This window comes from Dendropsophus ebraccatus, chromosome 3 (assembly GCF_027789765.1).
Source record: "Dendropsophus ebraccatus isolate aDenEbr1 chromosome 3, aDenEbr1.pat, whole genome shotgun sequence".
In the NCBI taxonomy this organism is placed as follows: domain Eukaryota; kingdom Metazoa; phylum Chordata; class Amphibia; order Anura; family Hylidae; genus Dendropsophus; species Dendropsophus ebraccatus.
In genome coordinates, this window is record NC_091456.1 from 127,084,715 (window position 1) to 127,111,512 (window position 26,798).

At 40.8% G+C, this 26,798-nt stretch overlaps 1 protein-coding gene across 2 annotated transcripts in view; it reads right to left on the bottom strand.

Moving 5' to 3' along the window:
* SRFBP1 (serum response factor binding protein 1) overlaps positions 1–26,798 on the bottom strand; it is a 73,213-nt gene that overhangs the window by 5,620 nt on the left and 40,795 nt on the right. For both annotated transcript variants that reach the window (XM_069962668.1, XM_069962667.1), the window contains 2 exons: positions 23,213–23,284; positions 5,506–5,587 (listed from right to left, as the gene is read on the bottom strand). In XM_069962668.1, the coding sequence (XP_069818769.1) occupies positions 5,506–5,587; positions 23,213–23,284 (154 nt within the window). The remainder of the gene's footprint in view (positions 1–5,505; positions 5,588–23,212; positions 23,285–26,798) is intronic.

The following is a 26,798-nucleotide window of genomic DNA, read 5'->3' on the forward strand; positions in this document are numbered from 1 at the left end:
TGACCAAGTGAGAAAGAGGAGTTGCGGCTCTCTGGCCATGCCACACTTTGTCACGTCTCCTCCTCCCTCCCACATAATCCATACGGTGAGCTGAACACCTTTATTAATAGTTATTTATTGTAATTTCATATCGGTGTCCAGTTCCTGCACCAACGTTGATGCACATGTCCTGCATCCTAAACTCATTCAAGTGCTGTAGCCAGGAAGAGCAGCACATGCATGCTGAGCAGTGAAGCTTACTTCCACCAATGTGCATGTTGGATATCCAGCAATAAGCAAGGTATGCATTAAAAACAATCTGCTGCCTAGGGTTAGATGCTTTTTTACCCTGATGTCACATGAGTTGGACTTGCTGGGCTTTTGAGCCTCATTTGCATATAAACAAAAGGTCTGGAAAGAGGTTTAAAAAAAAAAAAAAAAAAGAAAGTATGCCTGGAGTCTTTATAACTAGCGCTATCAAGCCATGCACTTATTTACGAACCTTACATATTGTGAGGAACTCCAACTGCAGACTTGTACCAAGTAATAAATATAGTAGTTAGCTGCCATACTGTATGTCCCAATGTTGTTAGCCTTTTATACTGTCCCCTGTAATTAGTCCTCCATACTGTATACCTCCCTCCCCCCTCTGTAGTTCTTCCCCCATACTGTTTATATCTCCCCCATATGGCCCCTCCCCCTTCTAATTTGCCCACGTACCCTCTGTCCCCCCATATTTAATGTCCCCTACTGTGCAACTTCCTATCACTCCTGCCTGCCCAGCAGCTTGCGTCGAGCAGGTGGGGCGGAGCATATCAAGTCTGGCACTGATTGGCTGATGCTCAGCCACTCAGTGTCAGGGATCTGATCAGCCGACTTTAACTAGGGCTTATTTTTGGAGTAGGGCTTATATTTCAAGCTTACGCCAAAAAGCCTGTAAAATGAAGCTAGTTCTCATATTAAGAGAAACGTTGTATAAACAGAAACTCTATTTTGCTGATGATATACTGTGGATTTCATCTCTGTAAATTGAAGATGTAAACTCAGCTGTGCCAATCTGAAATCAATATGAGCGTGACTCAAACATGCTCAAGTCCAATTGTTCACCATTTGAATACAGGTGGCTGAAGTTGTTGGATGCAGCTCTAGGGAGTCCTGGCAAACACATGGATACAGCCTATGGCTATATCCACGTTTTCCCAGGCTCCCTAGGGGGTGCATCCAACTTCTTCAACCACTGGTATACAAATGCTGAATGATCAGACTGGAGCACGCTCTTCTCTATATGTGTGGACTCTCAGTAAAGCAAAACAGCTCTGATAGGAGCAGTATTCATATAGGTAATTGAAGAACAAAACAGATCTTAACACTTCAGTTCCTAAGTAGAATGGAAAGAGACATGCACAGAGACTATAAACTGGGCATGCACTTTATGACCCAAAAAAGGGAAAAAAAAATTTCCAAAGTGGAGAAAGCAGTATGTGACTGGAAAACTGTGCCGAGGTTATGACCGACAAGGACTATTAGAAAACAAAACAATGAATGGAAAGAAAAATATGAAGATGATACTACAGGAGGTGGAAGAGGGGAAAACGGCTGTAGATGTGCCAAGGGGAGACATTTATGATTATTTGTTTAACAAATGCTTAAAATCACTGTTATGTTCTGGCAAGTTCCTGCAGACATGTGGGGCTGCACATGTATGTATCATTGCAGGGTAAAAACGTAAATCATGATAAGTTGAGAATTAAAAAATAAAGTCCTGGAGATGGGAGTGAGAGGTGCGGAGGATGTTAGACATAAGTCATAAGCGAAGCGTAAAGCACAGGTAGGGTGCTGGACAGAGATGAGATGTAGGGAGGTGCAGCACTGTGGAGAGCTTTGTGGGTGAGCAGCAGGAGTTGCAGTGACTGGCACAGGGGGGAGGCATCTGTATAGTGGTTAGAGATTAGCCTGGCCGCTGCATTAAGAATACACTGGAGAGGGAAGGGTTTAGAGGAAAGTAGGCCAATTAGTAGGGAATTGCAATAGTCTAGACGGGAATGAATCAGAGCAACGAGAGTTTTAATGTTAGAGATGGCAGACAGACAGTTACTGGTGTTCTGTAGAAGTGCAGGGGCAATATCACAGGAGGAGGTATATATTTGGGTATCATCAGCATAGAGATAGTACTGAAAACCAAACTCACTGATGATTTGTCTAATAGGTAAAGTAAGAAAAGTTGGGGTCCCATGACTGATCCTTGAGGCACCCCAAAAGGTAAGGGGGAGAAAGGATGAAGTAGAGCTGGCAAATGATACACTAAAAGGAGTGGTCAGAGAGGTAGCAGGAAAACCAGGAAAGAGTCTGTGATACCAATAGAGAGGAGTAGCTGGTGGTGTACAGTGTCAAAAACTGGAGAGAGATCTAGGAGAATTAGTAGAGAGTGGTTGTGTTTAGATTTGGTGGTGAGAAGATCAATGGAGACTTTAGTAAGGGCAGTTTCTGTAAAATCTAGAGGACGGCAACCAGAGTGAAGGGGGGGCGAGAAGAGAGCTTTCAGAGAGATAGCGGGTTATGCGGGAACAGACCAGACTCCCCAAAAGTTTAGAGATAAGAGGGAGAGCAGGAGAGAGAGACTAGACAAGGTATGAGGAAATAGGGGCGAGAGGAGTCTGCAGACGACTTCTGTCGCTGGTTCAAAGGCTGAGAGAGATGAGGAGGAAATCAGAAAGGGAACAGGATCAACACTACCTGGGGACTGGGAGATGATCCTTGAAGTAGAATGCTAGGTCTTCAGCACAGAGGATGGTGACGGGTGACTGTGTGGTGTCCCATCATGGGTGTTTTTTTTCTCTCCTGTGCACCTCTTAAAAAGCTTCTTCTTTCAGGTTAAAAGTTGTGATGAGGTATTCTAAGGTTTCACCAATAGGTGTCTGTGTTTTAGATTTGTGTTGCACAGCTGAAGTCAGTATTGGGTTAATGTTATTGTTGTACCATGTGTTTTGTGCTAACCTATACGAGGTGCTCTCTACTTCTAACCAATCTCTTTTCTCCTGCACACACTCATCGCCACCACTCACAGGGAAGCACACTGTAAGCCCCTGTGGGAAGAATTACATGGTGGAAGTAGTGCACAGTCAGTCTTATCCAGATTCCAGACAGCATTCCAGACAGGAAAGATGCAAAAACAGCTGTTCTTGCAGTAGTTAAGCCAGGGCCTGGCTGATGCAGGGACCCCTGTCAAGGACAAGCAGTGCAGTCTAGTCTAGACACCCAAGTGTATAGATGCAGCAGGATGCAACCTTCTCAACTACCACTACGTTCACTATGCAGTGCTAAGCACTTTTAAAGGGAGAGGAATCAAGAAACACCCTAACCCACGCAGAGAACATGTCAACACAGAGCAAGGCAGTATCCTAAGCACAAGAGGAATTAGCCTGGATAGGACTGTAAAGAATGTCTACATATCCTATCTCGCAGTGCAGGTAACTGGGAAGACCCAAAAACTTAGCTATACCCAGAGAACCATGACTGGGGCTTGTAGTACCCTTACAGGACGGGTAACTTGGCACTGTAGGGCAGAAGGTAGTCAGACCAAAGTTGAAGATACACTTTATAGTCTGAAGTTTACTTGTAGTTGTGTTTAAAGTTCCGGCAAAGTACACAGCTACGTTGGGACTTCTCTACAAGCACCATTACAACTACCTCTCTTCCTCTCTACTCTTCAAGCACCTCCTTAAGCACAAGTTTAAGCACTAACAGTTTGTGTCAAAGATTTATCTATTCTGCAAGTGTATTATTATACTGAAGAACTTAACAGTAAAGTTGTTCTATTTTTACTTCACTGGGACTCAGATTCTGTCTGCACCAGCACCCACACACACAAACCGCACCTTCTGTTATTCTTCCCAGGACTGTGGGTGGGGGTACTGATAGTCCAGGTGGGTCAGTTGCCACTCAGGACTAACGTGACAAGAGACCTACTACAACCGGGCAGGTCACTGACTGTCTTGTGGACACAAATCAGCAGGCTATCTACAAAACAGGCACCAACATCACACCTGTGTGCCGGACTAGCACTGGCGTCATGACAACTAACACGTCTAGCCGTACACCACGGAATTGGCGTCACGGTTAGTTCAACTACTGGCCAACTACCACATCCACGCTTTGGGTTTTAGGAGTGAGTTGAGGGTATCAAAGAAGCATTTTGGGTTATTGGATAGAGAATAGATGAGAGTGGGGAAGTAGGATTGTTTAGCAGAATGAAGAGCAGAGTAGTAACTTCTTAGCACATAGTTATAATGTAGGAGGTTTCCTGCAGTTTTAGATTTCCTTCACAGACATTCGGCACATATAGAGCACTGTCGAAGAAAACGAGTTCTAGATGTGTGCCATGATTATGGCCGTCTGTGTCGGGCTGATTGAGGTGTGGAGGGTGCCATTTTGTCAAGAGTTGATTTGAGTGTTGTGATAATATTTGCCAGCCAGATAAGGAGGGAAGAAATAGGAAGCAGTGATAACTGTACAGTGTCTAAAAGTTGTTGGGCGTCGATGGCACGTACTGTAAGTTTCTGTACTCTGAAGAAACATACAATCTACTCAGGCAACAATTCCATAATGTTCCTATCAATACCACTACTGTTTGTTGCTTAATTGTTGTGCAGAAATGTCAGGGTTAGGGGTTAGGAAGAATCCAATTTCCTCTTCCTATGGTCCTACATTCTATTGTTCGTGGCCCCAGGCTGCACACAGTGATAGATTATATAGACTGTAATCTCATGGTAGGTAGAAATGAAGCTGCAGGAATTCAGAAATCTTGCTGGGAGCGGTCCAGTAGTTTTAATAATAAAAAGCAGCAAAATTAATAGCTAAGCTCCATTAAAATCCTCATAATCCAGAATGAAAGGCCAAAAAAAAAGCCCACGATGGATTATTACTAGAGTACCCAAAAAGTAAGGGAGCATTCCCTCTAATTACTTTAAAGGGACAGTGACAATCTCTAGCAAAAAAAAAAAAAAGAAGAAAAATTTATATTTGCTGTCCATATGCTGACATTTTATGAACCTCAGGATATTTATTAATTAGTACCTTTCTTTATACATTAAGGCTGGGTTCACACTATGTATATTTGAGGCTGTATTTGTGAGGCTGTATAGCAACCAAAACCAGGAGTGGATTGAAAACACAGAAAGGCTATGTTCACATAATGTTGTAATTGAGTGGATGGCCGTCATTTAATGGCAAATTTTTGCTGTTATTTTAAAACAACGGCTGTTATATTGAAATGATGGCAGTTATTTACCGTTATATGACGGCCATCCACTCAATTTCAACATTGTGTGAACAGAGCCTTTCTGTGTTTTCAATCCACTCCTGGTTTTGGTTGCTATGAGGACCTGACTTGAGGACCAAATACTGCCTGAAGTATACAGTGTGTGAACCCAGCCTAAAATTATACAATTCCAATAGGATAGCCAAGTAGACAAAATATCATAAGTCTAGCAGCGCAGTCCTGTAGAAATCACAGGGATCTCTGCTTACCTTTAACAGCAGATATCTTTTGTTTGATCATAGGATGTGTGGCTAATCTGGTGACGGCGCGATTTTCCACAGAGCTGTCTGCCTATCAATAAAAGTTTATAATTTTAGTAAAGATGAAAATATATAACAAATTAGCAATAAAAATCTTTGGTACATTCAAAAACCAGATAGGCAATGAAATGCAATGAAAAGGCATTTTTTTATCGAATGTTACACATTTATTTACATCATGCTCAGTTCACATATGCAATGTGTCTTCCATTGCATAGATGCAAATAGGCCACTCTGAGTTCTCTTACAGTTTTCATCTACATGGCAAGAACAGTGATGCATATTATATCTGATCTGATGGAACTGCCAAAAAGGAGGCTGCATCTCATGCCTCTGAAAGTGGAGAAAATCAAGTAAAATAACTTTAAAAGAAAATGAAAGCCTGTATATTACATAGCTTAGGTGCAAGGCTGTAGGGTTAGATATTTTAGCCAATGTGATTCATTATACATATGGTAACGCTGAGTAGATAGCAAGCAGGACATTTTCTCAAAATAGTGGCAGTTTGTAGAATGTTCTGGATGAGCAACAACAAGTTATACTTTCCTAAGCCTTTGCGATTCTCTATGTTAGCCTGATTCTGCCTACACCCAAGTACCATTCAGCTCAAGTGAATTAAAGGGAATAGGTGGTGGGTAGGAACAAAGTAGGAATACAAAAACCGAGAGATAGGAAAGCCACAATTTTCTTATCTGCTGTTTTTACATGGGAGTCCAATAGAAATAATAGCTCTTTGATTAGTCAACTGCCGGATATCATGGGACGTGTTGTACCTTGGAACAACTAAGTTAGAGCCTGGCTCCGACAAGGTTTCTCTGATTATTCAACTACTGTACCTAGTTTGTGATAAATGGTTCCCAATTAGAGATGAGCGAACCTTGAGCATGCTCGAGTCGATCCAAACCCGAACTTTCAGCATTTGATTAGCTCTGGCTGCTGAAGTTGGATAAAGCCCTCAGGCTATGTGGAAAACATGGATATAGTCATTGGCTGTATCCATGTTTTCCAGACAACCTTAGAGCTTTATCCAAGTTCAGCAGCCCCAGCTAATCAAATACCAAACATTTGGGTTCGGATCGACTCAAACCCGAACCCGGTTCGCTCATCTCTATTCCCAATGTAAAGTAAGGAGCTTAAGGATGTGATACATTCATAATTCCTTAGGTATATTTTAGAGGAAAACTCCTCTAGTTTTATAGACATTCCCTGATACAGATTAAAATGCTGAATTAAAAAAGCAAATATATAATTCATTTAGAACTGCAATGACTTGGGCAAGATCACACTCATTCATTGATTGCTTGCGTCATTACATCACCAGATCCACTCCCTGGAATCACCCAGCTCACATTTAGTAAATAAATTTCTATTTATTATGACTTGGAAAATACTGTTTTCTCTAGACAATGGCACCTTATGCTTGACGGGTTTTTGGACAAACTAGTCTTTAATGGCACACAGTGAAGGATCTGCTTCTACAGGTCCAAACTTCCCAAATTCTGTAAATAAACATTAGGCAATGTCTTCCGACTGCTGCAAAAGAACAGCATTTTGTGCTTTACCTATGCACACGAAGACATTCTGAAAAATAAATATTGTACGTTTCCGATGAATAGAACATTAATGGAACACTGATGAAACAAACTGTGATATGTAGCCACATTTCCAGAACGCCATCGCACAGCCTGTAAAGTGCTTGTAAACTAGGAATTTTTTCCTCACATCTTCCTCTTTAGGAGTCCATTGTGCAATTCCAAAAGCAGCATAGTATTAAATTACCACCATGGCATATGCACAATGACTAGTCATGATGTTGGCTGAACTAACATATATGACAAGCTTAGTGATTCATCAGGTATCAAATATGAAGTAACAATCCTTATTTATAAAGAAATGTGAAATGTAGTAAAATATATGAATCACCTATTTTCCGGCCAAGACACAGATGATCTGCTGAGCTGATAGCTGGCAAGGCGGGGGTTGCTTTCTCAATGAAGTATGCACTCAAAGCATGTTCTTTCATAATGGGGTACACAGGTATCAGGTCATTTTTTTAAAATAGGCCTAGTCATAATATCCATATCAATTAATTAGAGGAAAATAGTCCCTAGAATTCTAGCTTATGGCGCTTCCTGGTATCTTTCTGGCTTCCGCCCACTGTCCGGAGCCGCCGGTGGAACTTCAGAGCCAGTCTCTAAAGTGACAGGCTGCTCAGCTAATCACTGGCGAGCCGGATTCGGCAGATTATCTCTCCATGTAATAAGGCCCTTACAAAGATTCAAACTGAAAACAAAACTGCTCACAGAAAAACACTCACCTGAGTGATGGGGCACTCTACGCATCACATGTCTAATTTCTATACAGTGGACCTTGGTTTAAAAGCGTTTTGCAAAAAGAGCTCAGTTTTTCAAAATTGTGACTTGGTTTAAGAGCTCCCTGTACTGGGTGGAAGAGGGAGGGGGGGAGGTGCATGGTTTGCATAGCTGGGTCTACTGCACTGTACTTTGACCCAGGAAGTCTCCCTCACTTTCCAAATCACAGCAGATCCACTTCAGGCTGGGGCTTACATCAGGGGACAGGACTGTGGAGGTAATCTATCCATAGCTGTAACCCCTCTCTCCCGGACAGAGTGTGCTGTATGTATATGCCCACATATATCCTGCTCATTACTTCATGCTCCCTGCAGTCTCAGTGCTCAGTCTGTCAGTTCTTGTGTTTCTCATCCTCTCCATTCCTACTATAATGTGCCTGCACTTACACTTCGCTTTACTCACTGCTGTATAGAGAGGTTTTGCCCACTGTTCTTCTGCACAGCTCTGTGATTCTCACTTCCTTATTGGTCCCTGCTGAACACACCCCTTCCCCATTGCTGTCATGTGACCACACAGACCTCTGACAGCAGCCCTGCTTCTCTATTCTAGCCTGTTGTACTATGCTACTGCATTATAGGGATCTGCAGTTCCACCCTGTATCTACAAACTGCTGCTGTTTCATCAGGTTTATGCCCTTACTATACATTATGCTCCACATGCTGAATGCCATACTATACATTATACTCCACATGCTTGCTATATTGTACAGTAACTAATATGACATTCAGCTGTTTCTAAATGTTTGTTTCATTAGTTTCACATGTTATTCAGAATAAAAAATGATTTTTGAGGTGAGGAACCAATTGTCTACATTTCAATAATTTCTTATGGGAAAATTTGGTTTGGTTTAAGAGTGGATTTGGATTACAAGCACAGTCCCGGAATCAGAACAGAACACAACATAGTAAAGTGATACACTGAATTATAAACACACTAAAAACTACTAACATAAATGTACACTTAAAAAGGTAACTAACATTAGGTTTAAAATTCTCTAACCTGCTTTTTTGTTCCCAAAATTCACTTATTCTTCACTTAAATCAATATGTAAAATTAGGGGGCTGCACCAATCCACCACTCCTCATTATTATTCATCTGGCGCTCTGCAGTGATGAGTGCCACTGCAGAGCGCTGCCTCTATATTTATAAGGTGGGGGTGGATAGGTGTACCAAGAGTAGTAGGCCCATCTACATTACATATTGATTTAAAGTGAGGCTTTAGTGAAAACAGATCTGAGGATGAAGGTAAGAAAATGACCATCATCCACAACATTCCATGTGCTAAGGGACTATATGGCAGGTTAGAGACTTCTAACATAATGTTACTTTTTCTTTCAAATTAAAAGGTGTATATATATATATATATATATATATATATATATATATATATATAAATAATATATATATATATACACACCCACACACACACACACACACACACACACACACACACACACACACACATATATATACATACACACACACTTAAAATAGACACATCACTTCCAGATGTACTGTATTGTAACTGCAGCAGAGGGCCCTGGTGTTTCATGTGGTTACTAGAAATGGAAGTCACTAGTGATGGATTAAAACCACAGTTCCCCGAGCATCAATGGGTTTATATATGGATAGCAGCTATTACATTACAACAGATTTTAAGTTTTATTCTTCTACCATTATAGTAATAATCTAAAATTAGTCTGCAATATATTTCATTAGGCACTGGTGATCTGCTTCTGTATGGAGCAGTTTTAGAGTAGTCCTCAAAACTCTCTCCTCTTCTCTCCACTTTTCCCCCCATTTGAAATATGGCTTCTGCTGACCCGAATAGATGGTGCGTAGCAAAAGACCTTGGGAATTCCAATAATGGACTTACACCAAAATTCATACTTTATACTGCTGACTGCTGAATACTATTTCTAGGGGATGCTGATATTGCCGTTACTAGTATGGGGCTTCACAAATAAAACAGGAGGTTATTAGCAAGCATCATTTGGTAACCCTTGAATCCTTGGAGTTTATTTTGGAAACTTTTTTATAAATAAATATGATTTTTTTATTTATTTATTTATAATGGTAACACTTTTCAAACGGGCGGATCAGCTGGGAACTCAAGTGGCACCATCATATGCAAACCTTTATGGGGATGTTTGAAGAAAACCCTACTTAACCCCTTAACCTCTTAAGGACGGAGCCAATTTTCATTTTTGCGTTTTCGCTTTTTCCTCCTTGTGTTTAAAAGGCCAGAGCAGTTGCATTTTTTTCACCTAGAAACCCAAATGAGCCCTTATTTTTTGCGCCATTAATTGTACTTTGCAATGGCAGACTTAATTTTTGCGTAAAATATGCTGCGAAACCAGAAAAAAAAAAAATTATGTGCGCGGTGAAATTGAAAAATAAACTCAATTCTTTTTTTTTTTTTTTTTTTTTTCGTTTTTACGCTGTTTGTCCTATGGAAAAACTGACATTTTATACATGTTCCTCAAGTCGGTGCGATTAAAACTTGCATAACTTTTATATTATGTGATGGCTTTTGAAAAAATAAAACCTTCTACAGCAAAAAAGTTCCCTAAAATTGCTCTATTCCCAGGCTTATAACGCTTGAGGTGTCACTTCTTGCGCCATGATGTGTTCTTTCTATCGGGACCTTGATTGCGCATATGCGACTTTATGATTCTGGATTTGATGTGACCAAAAATGCGCAATTTTGGCACTTTGGTGGGTCTTTGCGCTTACGCCGTATACCGTGCGAGATCAGGAATGTGATAAATTAATAGTTTGCGCAATTACGCACGCGACGATACCAAACATTTTTGTTTATTAATTTTTATTAATAAAATGGGAAAAGCGGGGTGATTCAAACTTTTATTAGGGGAGGGGGCTTTTTATTAATGGAAACTTTTTTTTCTTTTACTTTCACTTTAATTTGAAGAACCCCTGGGCGACTTCTAATACAGCTACACTGATCTCTCATAGAGATCAGTGTAGCTGCATAACACAGCACCGATCCATGAGATCGGTGCTCTTTTGCTTTGGCCTGCTGCAGGCCAATACAATAGAATACTAAGCCAGGATCAGCGTCAGTCGCTGAGGCCCGACCCGGTAAGATGAAGGGATCCGCCACTAGACACCAGGGATGGGATTAGCTCCCGCTAATAGCTGCGGTCCCGTGCTGCAGATAGCAGTCAGGATCGCGGCAGTTCAGAGCGGGGTCGCGGCGCGGCCACCCTCTGAACACCTTTTGGGGAAATATGACGTACGGGTATGCCATATGTCTCTAAAAGGTTAAAGGGGAACTCCGGATAAGAAAAACTTGTTTTCTATTAAAAGTACATTAAAAGTTAAATATATGTGTCTATACAATGTATTACCGTATCTGTATGGTTCTACCACACTGGTAGCTGATAGAAATCCCGGAGGTGAAAAAAAATGGCCCCTATGCAAATCCACATTGTCTCCTGCTCCTTCTGCTCTCCCCCTTAGGAGACAAATCTTCCATGCCTCTGTCCCACATTGTGTGTGTTTGCTGAGATCAGGCTAATGATGCAGACAGGGGGCAGGGCGTGATGTCCCAGGAGGCTCGGCTGGATCCCCCAATCCCCTCTGACCGGCCAAAAGCAGGTGTTGCACTGATTTCTCTAATTGTGCAGAAGTGTGCAGTGAAATTAGGGCTGTGTTCATTAGAGAGTGTCATTGCAGTACTGCAGCGTATTCACAAAAATGATGCAGTAACACAAGTAAATGATTCTAAATCGCAGAGAGGAACAGAGCCTTATTGTGGGGCTCAACTTCAAAGATAACAGATGCTTGATCATAATATGTGTGTGGAAATGAAAAGAAAAAAAAAAAATCTTAAAGTTCTGTACTTTATTCCAATATCAGCGTTACAGGTAGAGAATACAGCGTGCTGTGTGGTGTTACAGGTAGAGAATACAGCGTGCTGTTTGGTGTTACAGGTAGAGAATACAGCGTGCTGTGTGGTGTTACAGGTAGAGAATACAGCGTGCTGTGTGGTGTTACAGGTAGAGAATACAGCGTGCTGTGTGGTGTTACAGGTAGAGAATACAGCGTGCTGTGTGGTGTTACAGGTAGAGAATACAGCGTGCTGTGTGGTGTTACAGGTAGAGAATACAGCGTGCTGTGTGGTGTTACAGGTAGAGAATACAGCGTGCTGTGTGGTGTTACAGGTAGAGAATACAGCGTGCTGTGTGGTGTTACAGGTAGAGAATACAGCTGCTTTGTGGTGTTACAGGTAGAGAATACAGCATGCTGTGTGGTGTTACAGGTAGAGAATGCTGTGTGGTGTTACAGGTAGAGAATACTGTGTGGTGTTACAGGTAGAGAATACTGTGTGGTGTTACAGGTAGAGAATACTGTGTGGTGTTACAGGTAGAGAATACTGTGTGGTGTTACAGGTAGAGAATACTGTGTGCTGTGTGGTGTTACAGGTAGAGAATACAGTGTGCTGTGTGGTGTTACAGGTAGAGAATACAGCTGCTGTGTGGTGTTACAGGTAGAGAATACAGCTGCTTTGTGGTGTTACAGGTAGAGAATACAGCGTGCTGTGTGGTGTTACAGGTAGAGAATGCTGTGTGGTGTTACAGGTAGAGAATACTGTGTGGTGTTACAGGTAGAGAATACTGTGTGCTGTGTGGTGTTACAGGGAGAGAATACAGCGTGCTGTGTGGTGTTACAGGGAGAGAATACAGCGTGCTGTGTGGTGTTACAGGGAGAGAATACAGTGTGCTGTGTGGTGTTACAGGGAGAGAATACAGCGTGCTGTGTGGTGTTACAGGGAGAGAATACAGCATGCTGTGTGGTGTTACAGGGAGAGAATACAGCATGCTGTTTGGGTGGGACCACAATGAAATCATAAATTACTGCAAATAATTCAGTAACACAATGAAACTGCAATGTGTGAACACAGCCTAGATATTCTGCAACAGCTTTGGGCGGGGAATAGGCAGGTCTATGCTTCTGCAGAAGTTTCATTTTTTTTTTACCTCTACCTGGAGTTCCCCTTTAAGGACAGAGCCCAAAATGGCCTTATGTTTAACATCCTAAATACCTAATAGCAAGCTGAGATGTCATGTGATAAAGACTTTATACAGAGCCTGGTTATATACAACATTGGCAGGGTAATTGCCAGGTCCATTAACCTAAATAATTTTACCAGAATCAACTCTGTAGCAGCAACATACAATTGTCCATGCAGAAAACATGCAGAATCCAGATTTATGCTGCCACCTGCAGTGATCGGCCTTGGGCCTTGTTTATTGTCTTTGCAAATGACGCTTATGAAACTGCCTGTAGTGTATAGTTGGAGTTGAAGGGTCCTCTATACCTTTAGTAAATAGTTGGTGGGTCCTGTATACCTGTAGGATAGAGTTGGGGTGGGAGGTGCTGAATACCTGAAGTGTATAGTTGGGGAAGGTCCTGTTTACCTGTAGAGTATAGTTGGTGGAGGTCCTGTATACCTGTAGTGTATAGTTTGGGGGCCCTGTATACCTGTAGTATATAGTTTGGGGGCCCTGTATATTTGTAGCATATTTTCGAGGTCCTGTATACCCGTAGTGTATAGTTATGTGGTCCTGTATACCTGTACTGTATAGTTTGGGGGTCCTATATACCTGTACTGAATAGTTGGGGTGGGGGTCACCCATTTATTTCTGTGGATGTTTTGAAGCAGCTGCTCTTAGTAACCAATCAGATTCCAGCTCCCTCTGAAAATGAAAATATTAACCCCTTAACGACATCGGGCGTAAATTTACGCCCTGATGCCGGTAAGGGAGTTCAGAGCGGGGCCGCGCGCGGCCCCGCTCTGAACCGCGCCGGTCCCGGGTGCCGCGTGTAGCCCGGGACCGTAGGTATTAGCGGGCACGGTCCGATCGCCGTGCCCGCTAATACAGTAATCGGATGCAGCTGTCAAACATGACAGCTGCATCCGATTACCGGACGCAGCTGTCAAACATGACAGCTGCATCCGATTACCGGACGCAGCGTCATCCCTGGTGTCTAGTGGGGAGATCGCTCCTCCGGGATGTTATCCCGGAGGAGCGATCTCCGTAAATGAAGCCGGCCGGGGACCGCTCCAAGATGGCGCCGTCCCCGGCTCGGCACTCGTTTACTTCCGGCTGCAGCAGCCGGAAGTAAACGAGTGCCTATCTCATGGATCTCTGCAGCATATCTATGCTGCAGAGATCTCTATGAGAGATCAGATCACTTATACTAGAAGTCCCCCAGGGGGGCTTCTAGTATAAGTGTAAAAGTTTAAAAAAAAATGTCATTATTCGTAAAAAGCCCCCTCCCCTAATAAAAGTCTGAATCACCCCCCTTTTCCCAGGTTATAAATAAAAGTAAATAAATAAATAAATAAATAAACATGTTTGCTATCGCCGTGTGCGTAATCGCCCGAACTATTAATCACATATTCCTGATCTCGCACGGTAAATGGCGTCAGCGCAAAAAAATCCCAAAGTGCAAAATTGCGCATTTTTGGTCGCATCAAATCCAGAAAAATTGTAATAAAAAGCGATCAAAACGTCGTATATGCGCAATCAAGGTACCGATAGAAAGAACATGTCATGGCGCAAAAAATTACACCTGACACAGCCCCATAGACCAAAGGATAAAAGTGCTATAAGCATGGGAATGGAGCGATTTTAAGTGACGTATATTTGTTGACAATGGTTTAAATTTTTTACAGGCCATCAGATACAATATAAGTTATACATGTTATATATCGTTTTAATCGTAACGACTTGAGGAACATATATAACAAGTCAGTTTTACCCCAGGGCGAATGGCGTAAAAACACATTTCCCCCAAATAAACAAAATGCGGGTTTTTTTTCAATTTCACCACACTTTGAATTTTTTTCTGGTTTCGCAGTGTACTTTATGCAAAAATTCAGCCTGTCATTGCAAAGTACAATTAGTGACGCAAAAAATAAGGGCTCATGTGGGTCTCTAGGTGGAAAAATGCAAGTTCTATGGCCTTTTATGCACAAGGAGGAAAAACCGAAAACGCAAAAATCGAAATTTGCTCTGTCCTTAAAGGGTTAATCCTATTGGTTGCTAAGGCTTCCAACTGCCATTACTGCTGGGTAGAGCTTCAGCACTAAGTATGCCACCTGCGTGTACTTTTCTATGGGGCGCTCTTCCCTATCCGCCTCCTCGCCTGCACATCTGGCAAGGACGGGACCTCTAACATTCCTTGACGCTATGTATCTGCCTGCTTGACACTATGTATCTGAATTTGGGGTCAAATGGTTCACGCGTTCGGAAGTTTATAGAGGTGGGGGGGGGGGGGGCGGACAGACGGACAATCATTCATCTCCTTACCTATACATATGGGGGGAGATTTATCAAACATAATGTAAAGTGAAACAGGCTCAATTGCCCCTAGCAACCAATCAGATTCCACCTTTTATTTTCCAAAGAGTCTGTGAGAAATGAAAAGTGGAATCTGATTGGTTGCTAGGGGCAACTGAGATGGTTTCACTTTACACCATGTTTGATAAATCTCCCCCCATAGTCTGTGCTAACAGACTGCTGGTTGGTGTCTGTCTTTGTCCAGTGTACAGCATTGAAATACATCTAAATGAGGCTGGGGTCCGATGGGGAGAAAGATGCAAGTCCCACACAAATGAAAGTATTAGTTCATTATTACATTGGAGTAATAAGACATGAGCTGACTGCCCAGGTGTATATGTAAGCCGCAAAGCTGTGGAGTTTTTGGTTCACCGGTATGTGTATGAGGACCGTGGTCCGTATAGTGTCCGGGATGATGGGTGTCTGGGTAGGTGTCCCATGGAGCAGACTTTGTGCTGCCGTGTGGGAGCTGTATTCTAGCCAACACTAGATGCATTAACATGTCATTTGATGGTAAGGTCCCCGAAAGGGATTGTCTTTGTCCAATAAAGCATCCAAAATTCTGTAGAAATACTGGGACTCATTCTTTTGTGATTTCCGGAGCAACTGAACTATTTGCAAAAATTGTAGAAAAAAATGATCATTTGGCACTCGGCAAATTCCATGCAGATTCTTTATTTGTGCATAGGTTACAGAAAAAATAACCTTTGGTGCTGTACAAGTTACATGGCAGGCGCAGGTGTGCTCCACTAAAGTGACGTCCGTTTGCGGTCATACGCATCAACAGGCTTAGTGGTACATTGTGCTTGCAAAGACCCGAAGTGATCTACTCCACAGTGTGTACACGGAGTGTAAAAAGGACTGGCATAGTGCCAAGTGTCTCTTTTGTTTGCTACTGAACTATTTGCCTTACTTTTGGAGAAAAGTGCCCAAAACATCCACCGTTCACTCTCTCCTTGACCAAATATCGTACAGCAAAGAAAGTCTGGATGACAGTACCAATAGGTTTTGTTAAAATATGTTTGTGGTTTCCAATAGAGCTGTCAAAATTTGCTGGTATTAAGATGAAAGATCCAACAGAGCCATTAAAGTGATTAGAGTCTAGGCATTACAGCTGCAGACAAAATAATATATATTCTGTATATATACTATTTTCTTGCAAAAACAGCACCACACCCATCCTCAGGTTGTGTGTGGTATTACAACTCAGCTTCATTTAGTTCAACACAAACCCAAACTGAGGACAAGAGTGGTGCTGTTTCTGAAAGAAAGCAGCCACATTTTTCTAAGCTTGGATAACCTTTACTACAACTAGCAAGGCTATTTTCTGCAATGAAAAGGACATTAATACTACACATAAGGATGGATAGTACATTCAATTTTGTGAAGGAGACAAGCTTTAAAGCCAAATTGTGCCATTAGAACATATTCTTTAGTATATATTACCACTTTTCATTTTATTTATCTACAATCCATTTACTAGTTTAAGTATGTGTTCTCTCAACTAGGCCAAGGATTGAGAGCTCTCTTTCATAACTGCTTCCATATTTGTGTATGAAGCCTTCTTACTCTGTTCATTCTATGGCCGCTATTATAGAATTACAATAATGGTGAGTGCTGGGAGCTTTTCTATATACAGTACCTATTTCAGATACTGTTTGTGACCCATTTGTTTTTTAGGATACCATAGTCTGTGCTCAAGTATTTTAGGTGACACATACAAATAATGTCATAATTAGGGTCAGAAAGGGACATCACACAGAAAAATGACTGCAGTCATACTATATGATATATTGTGTCTGTGACAAGTCATGTTATAGTATAAACCTACCAATCTATCACTCTCTATATATTACAAGTACACATGACACAGAAACCTTTGCTAAATGTTATCACACCTTATCACTCAACAGCAACTAAAGCTTTCCACTTATTTTCAACAACCGGTTAAACTCACTAAATAGTATTAAAAAATAAAAATAAAAAATAAAAACTGAAGAAAAATGAAAGGAGACATTCTTTGCTTTTCAGATCAAAATAAAATGAGAAACAGATCCTGTAACCGGAAACTTCCCAGACACAAAATATAAAACTTCAACTTAATATTGATTTGCTTTTCAGATGAGAATGAAGCACATTATTCTATTTACTCAGGATAGAGCAACCTATACACACTTTCAGTGTTAGAATGTCGAACATTAGAGGCAGAGAGGAGCGATATGGCCATAAACATTATGCTAAACTGTCTCAGTCGTAAAAATGACATTCCCCTTAGAGGCATAAAATATTTTATGTGATGAGGAAAAAGTCAATGTGTTTATGATGTGTACTTAAAAAGTCAGTGTATTTATGAGGCATTATAGAATATTGATAGCAATGTATACAATGTGATGCAATGAATACACATGGAACAGCATACAGGTGACAGATGCAAAGTGCACATCATAAGAAAGGTGGACCCCTAAAATATATTGAAAAGCTTAATAATATCAAATAGTAATAAAACCGTATACATTTAAAGGCCTATTTGTAGATAAGGTCAAGGCAAAACATATGTAATTGGTGAAAGCAATGTACCACACTTCAAAATTGGTTGGCTATACAATGGCCACTCTCCAGCCTTTATATGCATTATGTCCTGATGGAACAGTACCTCCCTTATGGAAATAAAGTAATTGTATAGCAAAACGTTATGTAAACCACAGCGGTTCAGTCACCACCATTCTCACCACTGTTTGCATGCTGTCAATGAACAGAAATATTCGTATTTATGCTCAGTGATTTAAGAGCCATTTATGCGAAAACTTGTCCATATAGAATAAGATATGTATGGCCAGAGTATATGATAGGATATAATATCAGGAATGGCAGGAATCTGGGCATAACACAGAGAAAAGTGAAAATCTGTCCAAAGTAGTTTACTCTTTCCAGGTAACAAGGAAGCTATTTTTAAAGCAAAATCCCCTATTTTCAAACATTTTATATAACTAAAAGTTAGATTTGCACAAGTTTCATAGTTACAGATTTAGGCTAGGTTAACATCTGCACTAAAGGCTCCATTCTGGGTCTCCATCGTAGCCGTGAAAGGAGAACCCTGGCCCTCTGTACAAGGAACACTGATGAATCTTGAGAGACCCCACTGACTTTTTAGTACAACTGTCCGTTGCTGTGGTGTCAGCAAGTGGCATTTTTTTTTGTCTGGTCATTTGGATGATTTCTGTGGTTCAGGGCCCAAACTGAGCCTCCCATGCAGATGTGAACCAAGCTAGACAAGTCCATTGAGTTCAACCAAAGGAAGGGGGAGGGTGTACTTTTGGCAAGGTTTTCCCCCATATTTTTTGTCTGGTACATTTATAGTAAATAAGTTCATCATATGCCTCTTAAACATCTCTTCTCAAGACTAAACAAATTTCATGCTTTTAAAAACTTTCTACATAACTAAGATTTTTCTTTCCCTTCATGAGTTTTGTTGCGTGTCTTTGTACCTTCTCCAGCTCCAGGGTATCCTTTCAATGAAACGGTGCCAGAAACCGGGCAGTGTATCCCATATGAGGCCACAGTTCAGCAACATTTGTAAGATGGCAGAGGTCCTGCCATCTGACTTGGCCATTTGAAAAACATAAGTCTCCTTTCCAGCCATTCCTTAGTTGATTTACTTGTATGCTTTGAATCATCGTCTTGTTGCATCACAGCTTGAGGACATGGACAGATGTCCTTACATTCTCGTGTAATAGGTTTTGCTACACTTTTTAATTTATGATTCTCTTAATGACTGCAAGGTATCCAGGTCCTGTGGCACAGCAAAGCAGCCTCAAACTATCATGCTCTTTCTACAATGCTTTGCAGTTAGAACGAAGTGCGTTGTTAGAGTGCAGCGTTCTGTTCCTCCAGACAAAGTTGTGCATATGTGCTAAAATGTTTCAATCTTGTCTCATCTATCCATACAACATTTCCCCACAGGCACTGGGGCGTCCTTCCATGAACTCCTACTTGTTCAGTGTTAATTTAATAATAGACACAAGATTAGAAGATTCTACAGTTTGCGAGCCTTTGGTACTCCAGTGTGTTTTTTGCCTCTTTGAGGACGGTTGTAGTGCTTTTTCGAGTGAACTCAACAGGATGAACCTTCTAGGGAGCAGTAGGAATTTTCTACAATTTGTCTGTAATTTCTTAGTGTGATATACATCCAGGTCTTTAGCAAAGCATGCATCTACATAACACTTCTAAGGTCAATTAAAAATTGTTTGCATTAAAGTATGGTTCCCACTAACCAATCTTTATTGAGAACGGCTATGTTCCCATGACGTTTTTTTCAGTTCGTCTTTTTTCCCCTCAAAATGGTGTCCATCATTTTTCCCTCAAAATGACGTCCGTCATTTCTCATTGGCGCCTGTCTTTACAATGATGTCTGTTGGTACATTATTTTAGTTCAGGCCCCTTTGGGAGTGGTTCTTTTTTGAAGGTCCATTGATTTTACTAGTCATAAAAAAAAAAAAAGTGCGTTGACGACATTAAAATTTGCACAATAACATGCAAAGGTCATGTCATGTTAATTGTCATGAACTTTAAAGGGCAACTCCGGCGAAATTTTTTTTTGGCTTATTTAACACACATTACAAAGTTATATAACTTTGTAATGTGGTTAAATACCCGGTCTGGCCCCCTTCCCCCACTTTCCGACCCCCGACCCCGGAAGTTAAAGAATGTATACATTACCTATTACGGTCGTCACGGTCCTCTTCTCCCGGGCGGCATCTGGTGACGGGTGACGTCAGAGCTGGGGGCGGTCCGGGTCTTCTTCCTCTTCGGCGTCTTCATTGAGAGTGAATGGGAGAGAAAAGGCTGCTGGCGCACATGCGCACCAGCAGCCTTTTCATTGGCTGGAGCGCATCACATGGCTTCCAGCTTGCTCAGCCCTGATTGGCTGAGCTTGCTGGAAGCCATGTGATGCGCTCCAGCCAATGAAAAGGCTGCCGGTGCGCAAGCGCACTGGCAGCCTTTTCTCTCTCATGGACCCGGAAGCAAGAGACATCGCTGGATGGCGGGCGCAGGTGACGGTGAGGCGGACGGCGGGCGAATGGAGTGGCGATCGTCACCGGAGGGATGGTAAGTATGGCGTCTGTGTGTGTCTGTGTTTTTTTTTTTTGGGGGGGGGGGGGGGGTCACGCCGGAGTTGTCCTTTAATTTGACATTCGTGCAAAAAATGTTTGTTATTTAATGCATTGTGTGTACTGGGTGTCCAGTCATTCCATTGACGTCAATTAAAAAACTGTAAACTGTAAAAACAGAATTTTTTTTTTTTTTTTTTAAATGCACGTCTTATCTTTTTTGTGTGTGTTTATATATTTGGCAAAGCAAATAATTCACATCTCCTTATTTAAAACACCTTTTAATTAGCTTTTGAGGAAGTAAAAGAACACAGAGGTTCAATTACTAATCTAGGATGATTAGACAACACTGTACTAGTTATCAAGCAAAAAAAAAATAAAAAAAAATTATATATATATTTATATATTTGCAAAGGGTTCACTTACATTTTCATTGCAACTGTACACTATATTATTTTTGGCTGTTACTGACTATGTAGATTTGAAACACCATGTCAAAATCCCCATAATCTTTGATGAGAGGGATAAGCGGCTGTCGAGTTAATGCTTGCAGCACTGTAGCCTGTATGACATTACATTTACAGTTCTCAGAATGCCAGGTATGTGAACTTCACCTTGTTAATAAATAATTCAGGCTGCAGTCCAGTCACATTTCAATCAGCACTCGAGCGGAGCAGAGTAACTTAATCCCATCATTTACCATGTCTTCAAGTTATGTGTCAGATTTAACAGGACAGGTATGAACAACTATCCGCACTTCTATTTTAAACCACTTAATGGAACTAATCTTGATAAAGAATGCTGAATTACAATGACAAATAGATTAATCAGCTATAATATGCCTAATATTTTTTGCCCATGTTATGTACACTCATCATTATTAGGCCTACAGCATCATCAGTCCAGCACAGCTGCATTCATTCGTGTTTTATTATTGTAACTGCGTGAAGTGATCACCAATGTGACCCGCAGAAAATCAGTGTTTAATGTGTCAGACCCAGTGGTCTGTCGATGGTCAGCTGACTTTCTGTGAATTAAATGATGACATTGGATCACTCTTTGCAGACCCCTTCTCACTACTACTTCAGTCTCTATGGGATCTGTGTTACTTTTATTTTTTTTTTTAGTTTCTTGCTATGATTTTTCTTGCCGTTTTGTTCACACTATGAAGTTTGCACGCAGCCGTGCCTGACAAACAGACATAAATATATATAATTCTAGAACAGGTTTTTATTCTGTGTACACTAAGAGGAGTATATATGATGAGTACTGATACTTGCAGTTTGCCGCAGCAATTTTCTATTTTTGTCTGTTAGCCATGGTAGTGTGCAAACTGCATAGTGTGAACAAGTGTGAGTGAGGCGGCGATTTGTTTATTTTTTTTGTATGCCTGATGACACGTCAACTTTTTTGTAATGGCATTGGCGCTTTATATTTAAGACCTTAAAAAATATACTTTTCTTAAAAAAACTAATCTAAAATTATGGTAAAAGACAGTTAAGATAAGAAGTTTGTGCTGCTCCACAACGCAAGTAGTTTCTAATGAATATCTACAAATTCTAGGAAATTGCTACTTTAGCCCCTTTCTGTTCTCCAGGGCAGTAAGGGAAACTGAAATGAACTGTGATGAGTTGCCAAATTACCATAAATTACAGGAATTACATTGCCTACATAGACCTTCTACGTGGCCATCTTTCAGCAGTCTGTTTTCAGCTTGTTAAAACATGTTAAAATGCACAAGTGCATCTGAGGTTATGTCATTTGAAAAGTTTCGGAATGCAAAAATGGTTGGCATTTCAAAATCTAAGTCACAAGACTTATAAGCATATACCTGTTTCCAAGACAGAACATTAAATAAATAACCCCTGGGGAGGGTAACAAATCAATAATAAACTGAAGATAAAGATGGGGTAAAGATAACATCTAATAAAAGTAACAAGAGGAACAAGCACAGGAAGAAACAAGGGCTGGTGTAAAAAGGCAAACTGCATGTTGTTGAAAGGGCCAAAATAAAAAGGTCACAGTGAGGCAAATTAGATCATAATAATGGAAAAATCTAAAACAATAAAGACACTATTTGAATTTTTACATACATAAAAGACTTATTCTACACTGCATAAAAAGTTGAGTAAATCAAGTAACTGATCTATAGCGTGGATTATAAGGCAGAATTTTTTTTATTTAGCATTCTAAAGGATTCACAGGCTTCTTTAACCCCCTGATCAGCCAACCCTGTGTAAGCTATTCTCCTACTGATCTCTTGATCAAGTAGGTTTGTTTAATAAAAGCAGATCAAGGTTGTTCCTCAACAACGCAACCATAGGAGAATCACCATGTGAATGCTGTACATTAAAAGATAAGTGAGGATGGACACACTGGCCAGGAGCTTGATTCTTTTGGGGTGGGCATATCCCTAACCTGTACCACCAGTTCATGCTTGTCGTCTTCCCATACAGCATGTGAACCTCTGGCTTTCCAGACCCTTTTCCATTTATTTTCTATGACCAGTACATTGAGAAAATAACAACTTACAGAAAAATGACTCTGGACTCTGGAGATACACAGCATTAACCCTTTCTATTAATTATAAAGACTCATTTTTTGCATGAAAAAAAATAAAATTTGGACTGCACTGCTTTCTCTTGGTCATTTTTGCTTTTGATAATTTTTGATTATCAAGTTTTTTTCTAGGTTTAACTTATTGTGAAACAGTATGAACAGCAGAACTGACTTAAAGTCACATTATAAGATAAGGAATTCAACAGAACTGTAGAAAATTAGCAATAAAAAAATATATAACTACCTTATTAAATATGCTTTCAAAGTTAATATCTTCTCGTAATGCAGTTTTAGTCACATCATCTGGTTTCAGTCTCTGTTGAAAACAAGAAAAAAAAATGGAATTAATGACTCTCGTCTACTTAAAGTTTATACAAAAGTAGAAAAACTCAAAAGTGTTTCCTAAGTGTTTTGGGGCCCTTTTACGTGGCCATAATCGAGCACTGATCAGCGAGATCATCACTCGCTTGCAGTGTAGTCAGCCGCACATCTCCTGTTTAGAGAGAGTGATTTGCAGCCGATAGCTAACAAAATCATAACTATCATATGAGACAACAGTGAGCGCTTGCTTGCTCGTCAGCTGATCACTGACCCTTTTACACAGGCCGATTATTGGGTGCATGAGTGTTGCTAGGAACCATCAAGAACTCTTAACGCCCAGTGTAAAAGGGTCTTTAGGAGCCACATGTAGCTGCCCAGCTCACTGAATGTGACTTGCTTACAATTCCTAACATTTAGGGCACCATGGTTTTACTTAAAGAGATATTCCTGTAAACCATTTCATTTGACAGTAAAGTGAGGTCAGAACCCCCTCAGACAGGGTACAAGTAAGTTTTATTCGGGAAAACCCCTTTAAGGAGAGCTAGTCTGTATTATTTACTAAATGTAAGCCTAATGTTGTCCAAATTATTTTCTTAACGGGTCGGTCAGTGCTCCATCCAGGGTAGTGTCACCCAATGGCCCCCTACAATGAATACAAGAGTAACTGTTCTATAGAACAGGAGGTGGAATATCATAAACAAATAATGGTCCAATAGTTAGGTATAAAAAACTACTAGTAAATTAAACCAAATAACAACTACTGACTTGTTTTTATTAAAAAAAGGGATAAACCTGATCCTCCAAGGTGCAATTTGTACTAGAAAAGCTTGTTGTAAGAGCCTAATGTCTTACATAATGTTGACTTCACTGAACAGCAGGTACTGAACTCAGCCGTGAAAACATGATGAAGACAATGAATCATTTGCCTCGAAAAGGCTTTATATTTTCCAGAGTATTTTAGTTTCTAAATTCTTCCTGAAGACATCACATGTGACAGCCTAGGGAGTCCTCCTTGTGTTAAAGTGTATGGTATTCAAGGTTTTTTTTTCCACTGATATGAATGAAAATTATATTTCTATACACCTCACATTCTGATGTAAAAGCCTAAAGAGTATACAGAAATTAGTGTAACTAGATAAAAACTATACAATAGCCTACCCAAAAGCTTCTCAAAGAAAGTTGTGTGCTCAGAGCAGTTTTGGTGTTTCAGAGTCAGGATCACGTGTCCTCCTTATCTTTGATGGGCTGGGTAAGCAATTATAACCCTGACCACTGGCTTCAGTGTGCCTGCCTCAAGTAAGCAGTTAGCTGAACTCCATATGTTTTCCCGTGCGTCTCCATCCCCCTTCGTCTTCTTCCCTGTGCGGCTCCCTCCCCCTGCATCTTCTTTCCCATGCAGCTCCCTCCCCATGCCTCTTCTACCTGCGGCTCATTTCACAGTGCAGCCATTACGCTCAAGAGTCCCAGCGGTCCAATGGCATAAGGTTTTGAGATCTAATATGCTTCTTTGATTAATAAGCATTTATTCGAGTCACTACTATCCATCGGGGCTTTAACCCTTTCTAGGCCCATATACTTCATACAGCTAGTGTCCCCTTTATAGGTGGTGCGAATGTGCTCGATGAGGCGAGGCACGCCTTTGCCCATCCTGACCGAATACATATGTTCTTTAAAACGAACTCATAGCTTTCTTTTAGTCTTACCGATATAAAAGAACATACAAGGGCAGAAAATAACGTAAACCACAAACGTGCTCTGGCAAGTTATAAAATCAGTCACTGGTACCTCTGTGCCGTTTACCCTAATATATGACTTGTCATGCATATGGTTACAATACCCGCACTGTCTGCATTTCTTATTACCACTAGGCAGGGTTTGTTTAAGCCAGTTAGGTTCTTGGGTACTTACACTCTGAACGGTGTTGAGTTTGTCACAGATTGTACTATTTTTCCTGACAGGATAACTGGAGGGTTACATACTTTATGGTTCAAATCTGAGTCTGTTTCTAGAATTCTCCAGTTTTTCCTGATAGCTTACAATAGTTTTAATTAGTGAAGTGTTTTGAAAAGAGAAAGAAAATCTAGAAACAGACGCAGATTTGAACCCTAATGTGGTTGGACCGCTGGGACTCAATGAGCGTAATGACTATATAATAACTGCCTGTGGAAGTGTTTTTTACCTTTGTTTTCACTGTTTAATTGGTGAGGGTATTTAAACACACCCCTCCCTAGAGTCAGGTGACTTCCTGGCAGGAAGAAGTGCCGAGTGGGCGCAAAACGTCATTTCAGTGGTGTATTCGGTCCATCAGTCCTCCCTCACCTTTCGGATGGTAGTCTGATGCGATAAAGGATTTTCAAGCTTGGAAGATCCCCGAGTGCCCCAATTTCTTTCATCTCTACCTTGCGGCATTATTATACATATTTTATGAATATATTTTTGGAATATATTTTTTCCTCCTGGTAATACTCCAACACCCAAGAAACTTGTAGACAAGAAGACGCAGTAGGAAGACGACGCAGGGGAGCTGCATTGGGGAATGAGCCACGGGTAGAAGAAGACGTGCTGCGGAGTATATATTATTCATAGATTTATACTTAGGTATATTGTTTACCTTTGCACTTTACAATGTATATGAGGTTATGTTTACAACTAGCATACAATGTGTTATTGGCACTTTAATTGCTTTGCACTATTCACAAATACAGTGATACCTTGTTTTAAGAGTAACTTGGATTAAGAGCATTTTAGTTTTTCAAAATTGACAGTTTTTCAAAATTGTGACTTGGTTTAAGAGCATCGCTTTGGTTTAAGAGCTCCCTGGAAGCGGGAGTTGGGAGGGGCATAGTCTGCATAGCGGGGTCTACAGCACTGTACTCTGATCCAGGAAGTCTCCCTTACCTTCCAAATAATGGAAGATGTAGTTCAGGCTGGGGCTTACATCAGGAGACAGGACTATGGAGGTAATCTCTTCATAGCTCCCCAGAGTGTTGCTAAACTGTGCTCACTCTACACCCTTCTGATTCCTTCATACTCCCTGCAGTCTCTGTCAGCCCTTGTGTGTCCCATCCTCTCATCATGGGGATCTGCACCTTAATCCTGTATCTACAAACTGCTGCTGCTGTTTTTCAGGTTTATGCACTTACTGTACATTATACTCTACATGCTGATTGCTATACTGTACACTAACTTATATCACCACATATTCTGCTGTTTCTAAATGTTTGTTTCATTTGTTTTACATGTTATTCAGAAAAAAAAAAAAAAAAAAAAATTTTGGGGTGTGGAACCAATTGTCTGCATATCAATGATTCCTTATAGGAAGTTTTGCTTTGGTTTAAGAGTGATTTGGATTACAAGCACAGTCCCGGAAAAATTATGCTCGTAATCCAAGGCACCACTGTATATAGCTTTAAACAGCAGTCAACGCAAATCAAATGTTCCACGCTCTGTTTTGGACGAACCTGAGCGTGCTTGAACTGCTTTACAGCAAGCCCTATGGACCAAACATA